Source organism: Pelobates fuscus, chromosome 4 (assembly GCF_036172605.1).
Source record: "Pelobates fuscus isolate aPelFus1 chromosome 4, aPelFus1.pri, whole genome shotgun sequence".
Classification (NCBI taxonomy): Eukaryota; Metazoa; Chordata; class Amphibia; order Anura; family Pelobatidae; genus Pelobates; species Pelobates fuscus.
Window position 1 is genome coordinate 75,167,788 of NC_086320.1, and position 11,272 is coordinate 75,179,059.

The 11,272-nt window shown below is 37.6% G+C and overlaps 1 protein-coding gene across 1 annotated transcript; it reads left to right on the top strand.

Annotated features, from left to right (window-relative positions):
- Positions 1–423: 423 nt before the first annotated feature.
- Positions 424–11,015, top strand: PEX2 (peroxisomal biogenesis factor 2). The gene is made up of 2 exons (XM_063451307.1): positions 424–576; positions 9,399–11,015. Exon 2 carries the CDS (start codon positions 9,405–9,407, stop codon positions 10,323–10,325), a length of 921 nt encoding a protein of 306 aa, XP_063307377.1. The 5' UTR covers positions 424–576; positions 9,399–9,404; the 3' UTR covers positions 10,326–11,015.
- Positions 11,016–11,272: the final 257 nt, after the last annotated feature.

Genomic DNA, 11,272 nt, shown 5'->3' on the forward strand with positions numbered 1-11,272 from the left:
TTATGTTTAACATTAGAAAAAAAAATAATATTTAAATGTAGTTTGGGTATTAAAGTGGCTCTGTCCCCTGCTAAGTGTCTATCTGTTAATATGCACAAAATATATATATTTTTTTACTGAGCTTTGTTAAGTACCCCTGCATTATCTGTGTACAGTATTTCCTGTTAAAGGAGGTTTTACCGCGTTCCTTTTGTAAACACACACACCATTTTGGTTTCCGCTGCCTTCCGTAGCCCCTGCGCCCAGTCACGTGATTTAAAGCCAACGCGGAAGTAAAGACAGAGTCAGGTGGGCGCAGGGAGAGGTCTGGGAGGCTCTGCATGACAGCCGCTGAACAGCCTGTGCTGTGAGTGCTCTCCTCTCCTCGCTGGCCGCGTTCTGTGTGTCTGTGTACTGAATACCCAGCCCTGTTTTCCAAGCTGGACAGCCTTCATCAGCCTGATGAGACACAGCAGTGACAGCTAGGCTTGCTGACATCAGTGTGGCCGAGGGTCATAGGAGCCCTGTCCACAAATGGCTTGTGTGTTAAAAGTTAACCTCCCTGCTGTATAACAATAGTAGTTGAGGTTTATTCTGGTAAACCGATAAAAAAAAAATATACAGAGTTTGATAATGCTTTGATCTTGAAGAAGGTCATTCTAGCATGAGTTCAGCAATCATTATGTCCCTAATGGACCTCATAATATCTACTAGTTTTATGTTGTTTATAATGGTGTGTGTGGTTTTTATATACACACACACACAGGTTGATAGCTGGCTTGTGTAATAAACATTTGCTGTTGGCTAAGACCAGAGCTAAATGTACTGCTATGAAAATATAAAATGTTAGATTTGTTCTGTACAGTTTTGTATTTGTGTACCTTTTAATGCAATGTAATTTAGACTTTATGATATTTGCTTTAGAATTCCAGATGGTCAAGTAGACCAGTAGTAGAGTGGAAAAAAAAGTGATATATTGCATGCACACCCATTTTGCAAAACTTTATCAATCATATAGATGAAATGGTGGTCCTTTTAAACTAGAGACACAAAGTACAGGTAGCGTGCTGCACAGAAGTGGTAAATACGTTGGTATAAGTAGAAATCCACATAGGGCGCAAATGAAAAGAATCTATTCTAGTTAAAAGGACAAAAACAAAATACGTTTCGGCCATGAGGCCTTTGTTGTGTTTACGTGACTGGATTTCTAGTTCTAGAGAAACAAAGCCTACAAGTAGTTTCTTACAGTTTGTGAGGGTAACCCTAAATTTGACTAGCTTGAAAAATAACTGTAAAGTGTCCAAAACTACCTGCTTAGTAAATAAAGCCCTAATGATATATATATATATATATATATATATATATAAAAAAGAAAGTTCTTGCACTCGCGCTATAAATCACCTTATGAACCGGGTGCTTAGCCAGGGCTTGATTATCCAAAATATCCAACAAGGTAGCAGCACTCACGGAGTTATTAAAAAATCCAATCTTTATTGTAGCATTTTAAAATAAGATCGACGTTTCAGTCCAACAAATAGGACTTTCCTCAGGATCAAACACCTATATATATGTGTGTGTGTGTGTGTAACATTTTTATGGTATATTATGGTTTTGTACATTGCAATTATTCTTTATATGGGCCAACACAGTGCTAACATAGTTTAAAATAGTTTTAAAAGCTCCTAGAAATAATGTTATGAAAAGTGGATTTGACATGGCTTATAAATTAGGCTACACTTCATAATACAAAATGCACTTGTGTGAGGCCACTTGGGGCAGTGTTAGCGTAGGTTGCTTGAGGGTGTCATATACAGAGCTGTCATTTGGTATTATAGCCTGTGTTAGATTTTGTAACTGTGCCCACTGCATTTGACACCAGAGGGGCAGGCAACACATTGCTTCGTAATGTAATTCCCTGTGGCATGAAATACAAAAATAAATATTTGGCTCATTTTGCTTTATTTAAAAAAGGGGTTTTCTTCAGGGCTTTGAAATTGTTGATTGTTTGATGGGTCAGGCTTCGTGTAAGCTTTGCATTTTATTAATAATGAGTGAGAGAGTGCAGTTGACTAAATCATGCAAAAAAACAACAACTTTGCCTAAAAGGCTGAATGCATGAGTGCACAGTGCTTATAAAGATTAAGTGTTTCCTGACTTTAAGGGAGTCAGTTTTGCTATATACGAGTCCCTTTCATTGTGCTCCTTATTTCTAGTTATACGTTATACTTCTGTTACTGACAGTGGTGTGAAACTTCTTTTTTTTTTTTTTAAATCTTCTTGTGCAATGGAACTAAACCTGTAACCTCATCTACCTTTCTGTCATGACAATCTATTTCTTATGACACAAAATAATTTCAGTTTCAAGATTGGAGCCCCTGCCAAGAGCCTTGGACATTGACAGGGAGATTTGCAAAACTAAATTTTCACAAATTAAATGAGGGAGGGTGGGGGTGAGGAGTGCAAAAATGTTGTTTGTGCATTACCCTGAGTGTCTCACCCTCTGCTCTCCCATACTTTCTTTTTGTCATAGTGTGGACATGGTGTGTGCTCGCTGTATGTAAAGTGTGGGTATGATGTATTTTCAATGTGTGTGTTGACTGTATGTAATAATATCAATTGTGTTTTCATCCCCCATCTCCTCTAGACTGTAAGCTCTTTTGAACAGGTTCCTCATCAACCTATTGTTCCTGTAACTTTTTGTAATTGTCTCATTTGTTGTTAAATTCTCTGTTTTATAATCTTGTAAAGCGCAGCGGAATAAGTTGGCGCTGTATAAATGGCAAAAACAATAATAATGTGCTGCGTGTGCAGATTCCAAAGACCATGACCACTGCAAAATACTTGAAATGGTCCTGCTGCTTGGATTAAACTTTTTTAAATCTAAAATGAACAAAATAAGGCAATATATCCTCTTACACAAAAGCAACATTCACATTGTTTTGCAATGTGCTGGCCATATTACTGGCACTCAGAGGGTTAAACACTCCTGTTGCCGTAACAACTTAAATTAATTTAAAGCGTCACTGTCTGAGGACTTTGTCGAATTCGCAGATATCACAGTGATATCGCCACTGGTGGTCCGCTGGCTGCAGAGAGGGGGGAGATAAAGGTGAGATTACTTACCCGAACCTGTCCGTTTCCCTGCACTGTTCCTCTTCAACTGCCAGGATCCGACATCACTGCTGCACTCTGGCGCATGCATTAAGGTACAGCATTGAGGTCTATGGGGGATCCCGCAGTCTCGATAGTGATGGCTGTTGGGGTTGACTCTTGGACTCCGCCTTTAGTCTAAGGAAGTCAGGCGGAGGAGAAATACGGTGACAAAGTAGTCCCTTTTTTGTCTCTGTATATTTCTTGACTGGGCTGGAATTTAAGTAAAATTCCAACACAGTCAAAATTATTATTTCATAAAGATTCTCTTTATGAAACACAGATTTTTCAGGAGCGAAGAAAGTGCCACTTTAAGTTGTTTTTGGGAAAGGGGATAAGCATCAGCTGAAGTAGGTTGTGGGATAGTCTTCTGAAGTTTTATTTCTTTAATGATGTGTACAAAACTGGGTCTGCGGAAGATACTGCAGTCATAGGCATGTATTGTCACTGCTTAAAGGGAAACTATAGTCACCAGAGTAACTACAGCTGGTGAGTATGATCATTCCCTTCAGGATTTTTGTAGTAAACACTGTCAAACACCTACACTTAAAGGACCACTGTAGGCATCCAGACCACTTTAGCTCAATAAAGTGGTCTGGGTGCCAGGTCCATCTAGGGTTAACCCTGCAGCTGTAAACAAAGCAGTTTAACCCCTCTTGAGCCTGAGGGTGGGGGGGGGGACCCAAAGACCCTATAGTGCCAGAAAAACAAGTTTGTTTTCCTGGCACTATAGTGATCCTTTAATGCATATGTTGCCAAAAGTTGGGTCTTGCATGAGTAGTCCCTACTTTGTGTCATTTGTATATTATTATTGTTCAAGGAAATTCCAACAAAGTCAGCTAAAGATTTCTATAAATAATCTTTATAAAAACCTTAAAAATCACATTGCCACTTTAAGATTAAGAATCTTGTGATATATATTAGGGATGCGCCGAAAATGGGCCCATCCCCTTTTGGCCGAAAAACAGGTCAGATTTGCAGATTTTTGTTATTTTTTTCATTTTTTTTTTTTTTTGTAGTGCATAGTTTAACAGACATGCTTGCATTAACAATTCAAATGATTATATATCACAATGAAAGATAGTAATGATAACATAAAAAGTCAAGAATACTGCACTTGGGACGGGGGGGAAAATACTATTGGGACAGTGGAGGGGGGGGGAGAAAAAAACACTATGGAACAGGAGAGGAGGGGGCAAGAACACTAAAAAAGAGGGAGGGGAGAGGAACATTAAGCAGGGGGACAACTAAAAGAGAAGAGAGAAGGGAAGTTTTTCATATTAGATTAATTAAATTCATTAAAAATTATAGGAAAACGTTTTTTTTTGTTTTTTTTAAATCATTTGGGGGAAAAAGTCATTTTCGGCCAAGGGCATCCTGAATTTTTGGTTCCGGCCTAGAATTTTCATTTCGGTGCATCCCCAATATAAATATATATACTTTATTTTTTGCAAAATGAAGTGCTCAAAAAATAGAGGTAGTTATTTACACCAAAAGGCTATAGAACACCTCAAGATGGTGTTGGTGACTGGAGTGTCTCTAACATAGTGTTATAACAATGCTTGAGAAGAGTTCAGCTTATCCTGCATAATGAGAAGAATATATAGTCCGACTTATTATTATTCTTTGTAATTAAGATTTGCAAGCCTCCACTCTTAATAGTTTGTTTAGGAGTGTGTTCTTTGTCTTTATAGTGGGAACGAAAATCCTACAAATGGCTATTCTGGGGTCACTGCCACATTTTAGGAATCTGCTCAATGTTGCTCTTTGGCTTTTCTTTTTATTGGTGTGCTGACCTTGAAAGAAGGAACCTCTCTTTTGTTCTCAAGTTTTGTGCATGGAACCGGGGTCATCCTTTGTTGAAACATGATGTTCATGTGATGTGCACCGAATGTCAGTAGGTAGCTAAGAGGAAGGCATTTTTATGAATAGTCCCTGGGCCATTTCAATTTTCATTTTTACCCATTTCTATTGAGTTTATGCTTTGTCTGTTGATGACAATGAAGCCCACCTGCTGTAACTATTCTTTTGTTTAGTGATATGGTATATTCAGTCAAGGAGGAAAATGTACTCCCTCCAGGTTTATGCACATCCCTTACCATTGTGGAAGCCCTCTTGTGAGTTCTGAAAGGGTTACGTTTGTTGTACGTTTGACTGTTTATTTCAAAAGGCAGATCAGATTGTATCTCTTGTATTGCATGGTTGGTGGCATCTCACTGTGTATTTAATAAATATTTTTGTTGTAAATGACCCTGCACAGTGCATGGCCCCCTTATCTCAGAGCAACAATGGGCTGTACGTGCCTCGAAATGCCATAGATTAGTAGGAGTTGTACTTCGGAAGGATGCCGCAATTCTGTCCTTCTCCTATCGTCACACCTTAAAATTTACATGTATTTGTGTGCTTATTGAAATAACAAACATAGTGTGTGTGTGTGTATTGTATGCACTGTCGGGAGAAAAAGAAAGTGCACCCTCTTTGTATTCTATGGTTTTACATTACACACTACAACTTCAAATGAACAACACATGACATATGACACCATGTCCTGATTTATTTAACAAAAATAAAGTCAAAATGGAGAAGCCATGTGTGAAAAACTAAGCACACCCTTATTGTTTCCATAGGAATTAAGACGCTAAGTAGCAGACAGGTGCTGCTAATCAAATGCCCTTGATTAATTGATCAGCAAGTGTGACCACCTCTATATAAAAGCTGATGTTTTAGCAGTTTGCTGGTTTGGGGTATTCAGCTGCATTAAACAAGATGCCAAGTAGGAAAGACTTCAGCAATGATCTTAGAGAAGCAATTGTTGCTACCCATCAAACTGGGAAGAGCTATAAGGCCATTTCCAAACAATTTAAAGTTCATCATTCTACAGTGAGAAATATTCAAAGTGGAAAACATTCAAGATGGTTGTCAATCTTCCTAAGAGTGGACGTTTAAGCAAATTCTCCCCATGGCTAGACTGTGCAATGCTCCGATATAGTGCAAAATACCCAAGTTACATGTCAGAATCTACAGGCCTGAGTTAGCATGTTAAATGTTATAGTTCATGACAGTACAATTGGAAAAAGACTGAACAAGAATGGTTTGTTTGAAAGGGTTGCCAGGAGAAAGTCTCTTCTATCTAAAAAGAGCATGGCAGCACAGCTTAGGTTTGCAAAGTTGCATCTGTACAAACCACTAGACTTCTGGAATAATATCCTTTGGACAGACAAGACCAAAGTTTAGATGTTTGGCCATAACGCACAGTGCTATGTTTGTCAAAAACCAAATAAAGCATATTGACACAAATGCCTCATCACGGTGGTGGAGGGGTGATGATGTGGGCTTGTTTTGCAACGACAGGACCTGGGTACCTTGCAGTCATTGAGTAGACTATGAACTCCAATGTATGCCAAAGTATTCTAGAGTCAAATATGAGGCCATCTGTCTGACCGCTAAAACTTGGCCGAATTTGGGTCATGCAACAGGACAATGATGCCAAACACACCACAAAATCTACAAAAGAATGAAATAGAAAGGAATCACCGTGTTGCCCAGTCAAAGTCCAGACCTCAATCCAATTGAAATGCTGGGCCCGGACCCTAAATGAGCTGTGTTTAAACAAATGCCAGCAAACCTCAATGAACTGAAGCAACATTAAGAGTGGGCCAAAATTTCTTCACAACGATGTTAAAAAGACTTTAAAAATCATACTGAAAAAAAATTACTTCCAGTTATTGCTGCTAAAGGTGGATCTACAAGCTACCGAATCATAAGATGTACTTAGTTTTTCCATACATGACTTCTCCATTTTGGCTTTATTTTTGTTAAATCTTAACACAGTATAATATGTCATGTGTTGTTCATCTGTGGTTGTATTTACCAAGACCTGTTAACGAACAGATAATTTATGTTCTGATATGAAAAACCATAGAATTCAAAGAGGGTGTACTTTCTTTTTCCCATTATGTTATATGTCTGTGACAGTTTAAAGTACTTTTTTTGTTTTTTTGTTTTTCTTTACACTTCTCATTTCCACCTACAACGAAAGAAACACAAAAGCTTTGCAAGTACATTCACAGCCAAACTAGTCTTTTTGTTGTTGTTGTTGTTGTTAGATATTCGATATCACCTCTGTTCAGTGCAATAAACTAAATACATACACATGCACACACTCACAATATGTGTGAAGTACACCTGTTTCTCATGTTCTGTAAGTATTATAGAAAAATAATTTGTGTAAAGTATATTTTCTTGAATTTTTAGTGTAGATATTTTTGTATTCTAGTGTTAATGGTGCATGGTGTCTCTGAAACGTGTTCCAGTTGTTCAGTCTGTGTTGGCACTTAGTGAAAAATACCCTGCCTCACCAAGGCACCCAAATCAAAAATCCACTGCGGCTGCACAGATAATGCTTTATCTGTGGTAGTGAATCATCTGCACTAAGGACAGGTTATTCCAGCACCCTCTTAGCCTATACCTAACAAATAGGTTGGATGACAGTCTCTGGCCATTTTATTCTTTTCCTTTTGTTTGCTAATCCACTCATAAACATTTAGACGTAGAATCAGGGAATGGTATCCAGAGACTATGTGCAACATAACACCACTCTGGGCTGTAGTGATTGTTTAGCCTAGAATGCTCTTCTAAGGCACAGTGTTAGAAATAACCCCACTTTTTCTAGTGTATTAAAAATAAAATACTTGGGTTTAAAGTTCCCAGTGTTCTTGAAAAGGCAGGCAACAATTGAGAGTCCATCCCACGAGAGACTGCACAAATCAGTAGCTTCTCATTGTGGTTAATGGATATGATCTTCTCCAGTATACCCTTTCCTGGCCATGACAGCAGTTCTCCTAATCCGTTTTTTGCACAATGGTTGGAGTACCTCGTTTGTACATTGTTGCCTTCACCTACTGCTCCCGTACGCCATACATGTTTTATAAGAATTAAATGTTTGTCTTATTGTACAGCTCTGAGGAATATGTTGGCGCTATATACATAATTGTAATTGTACATCTTTATCTATTATTGTAGTATTATTTTAAAGCAGCACCGAGGTTTTTAGGAACATACAATCTTTAATGGAAAAAACAAACAAAAAAAAACCCCACATGTATAGACCATGTTGGAGTTTCACTGGAATGCCAACATGGTAAATTATATATCAATAATTGCTGTATTGGAAACTGTAAAACGTGGATATTAAAAAATATATATATTTTTTTTTAATTGCCATCTGCTCTTTTCCATAAGCTGTCATGTGCTATTGTTACCTAATGAGACATTACATTTTGCATACACAAGAAGAATGATTGAGTGATAAGCTATTTGAGCAGTGGTCAAAATTATGTTTATGATATTGTTAAACCCTCACTGGAATCTTATAGCACCGTGGTATACACTCTGTTTGATAGCTAGTCCTTTAACCTAAAGTTGAATACTGGAGGTGTTATATACCATCATTCTCACCATCAAAATATAAATATACCTAAAGGGACACTCAGACCACCAAAAAAACTTTAGCTTAAATAAGTGGGTTTGGTGTATCGATCATGCCCCTACAGTCTCATTGCTCAATTCTATGCCTTTGAAGATCTACATGACTTTATTTATGCAGCCCTAGCCATACCTCCCCTGAATATTACTTACACAGCTTACCTTCACACTTTCTGTAAAAGAACAGTGAATTTTTAAACTCCATCTATTGCAGAACAAGTTTATCTTCTGCCCTCTTAATAGCCTGCTAGAGCATGCAGGACCCTCATAGGTGATTTAAAGTTCAATTAATCGAGCATGAGGTAAGAACTTTTTAAGTAAACATGCTGTACTGTAAGATCTGATTGAAAATGAAACCATTCATGTTGGCTGTGTGAGTCACAAACGGGGGAGTTGTGGCTAGGGATGCAGAAACAAAAGTGACTTAATTCCTAAATGGCAAAGAATTGAGCAGTGAGAGACTGCATGGGCATGATCTATACACCAAAATTCCTTCATTAAGCTAAAGTTGTTCTGGTACTTGGTGTCGTTTAAACTGCGAGGCACATCCCCTGCAAGCTTTGCAGTGACATCTGAAGAAACCAGGAAATCATTGTGATTTTATTATTGTAAAATATTCAGGATTATTATTTTATGTATTTGTTGAATGGTACTTTGTTAGACAGTCTTCTAACTTTGGTTCTTCTAGAGTTCTTATGTCTGCATTAAATCCAGAATTTTCATGTAAATGAGTAATGTTCACATTAAATAGCTTTTTTTTTTTTTCTCTTTTTTTTTTCTTTCAGGAGAAAATGGCAGTAACTGAAAACAATATGGAAGACATAAATCCTGTGTTGCGAATAAGTCAAATGGATGCTATTGAATTAAACAAGGCGTTAGAGCAATTAATCTGGTCCCAATTTAACAGTTGTTTTCAAGGATTTAAACCAGGAATTTTGACTCGCTTTGAACCAGAGATTAAAGCATTTTTATGGCTTTTCTTGTGGAGATATACGGTCTACTCTAACAATGCAACTGTTGGCCAGGCAATTTTGAATATCCAGTACAAAAATGATTTATCGCAAACAAAAACATACAGGCCAATGAATAAGCAGCAAAAGGTTTGGTTCGCGCTCTTCACAGTTGGAGGCAAATGGCTAGCAGAGAGGTCTTACGACTTATTCAGTAACCACCCACTTGGGTCATCCTTTCAGAAAACAAGATCCTTAATCAATGCCTGTGCCGGTCTCCTGAAGGTTAGCGAACTTTTGAATTTTTTAATCTTCCTACAGCAAGGAAAGTTTGCAACATTGACAGAACGCCTTCTCAGAATACGTTCCACCTTCATCAAGCCTCAGAACGTGCGCCAAGTGGGGTTCGAATACATGAACAGAGAAATCTTGTGGCATGGATTTGCAGAGTTTCTTATCTTTCTTCTGCCACTCATTAACACACACAAACTAAAGCTAAAGTTATTTTCATGGTGCAAACCTATCCAAGGGCTCAGACACAATGATCCTTCTCTTGCTGTTCATTGTAAGGAATGTTGTTTATGTGGAGAATGGCCCACTATGCCGCATACCATTGGCTGTTCTCATGTCTTTTGTTACTACTGTATCAAGAGCAATTCTATGTCCGATGCATACTTTACATGCCCAAAATGCAGCTCTCACATTCATAGCCTGCAACCGCTAGAGTTCAAAGTCGAAATTTCTGAAGTTCACACTCTGTAAAGGTCCCTAATGTTGAAGTTGAAGAACATATGTGTTTAAAGGGAAACTATGGAGCGAAATTATCCCCTGCTCATAATGCATTATAAAGGTAATGCAGAAAAAAAAAACAAAGTGCCAACATAGTTACTAGACCCACGTTTTTTTCAGTCTGCTTGCAGACTGCACAATACAATTCTAGACTAGAAAGAAATGTTATCAGATAAACCCATAAACAGAAGAAATTTAAAAGATAATAGGGAACTTGATAGCCATACAGCTAATAGGAGCCAGAAGTGGGGTTACAACCTAGGAATAAATGGCAAATATCTTATCAGTGTTTGAAGATGCTACACTGTACATTGTCCTTGCACTATAACCACTTAAGCAATCTGAAGTATCTTATAGTGCTTAACGTAACCTGTGAATAATTAACATATATGTTGAATATTTAGTTTTCAATATTTAATTATATCTAATAATAAGCACTCTGAGTGCTGGGAAGATGTGTATGTATAAGCAGTCTCTGGTCTAGTCAGCCTTTATATGACAAACTTGGAGGATGTGACTTGTAACGTTGCATATGGCATCCTCTATTGATAGCAGCCCAATGTCAGACTGCAGCTTCTATCTTAAGCAGTTTAATATGTCTGACTAGTACTAGTATAAATAGCATTTGCAGTCTTTTATTCAGAGCTTACATTACACTGTTTGCCTTTTCACAAAGAGTTGAAGGAATCTGAAGTGTGTTTTTAGTTCGTTATTTTTCAAAACTCAGTATAATTTTTTTATTTGATTTATTCTACCAAGTAATCCAACACAATATGTAAACTATTTTATTGAAATATTTCAATCTCGCTTTAGATCTCTAGCTAAACCTAGTATGTGTAAGCATAAGTGGTATACGTCAGTGGGAATTAAGCCTGGCTATGGTCTGTTTCTTTGTATTTGAGACGGACATATTGAATATG

Bases quoted from the DNA above. Each gene is read 5' to 3' on its own strand.
- PEX2 (XM_063451307.1), top strand. From the start codon at position 9,405: ATGGCAGTAACTGAAAACAATATGGAAGACATAAATCCTGTGTTGCGA.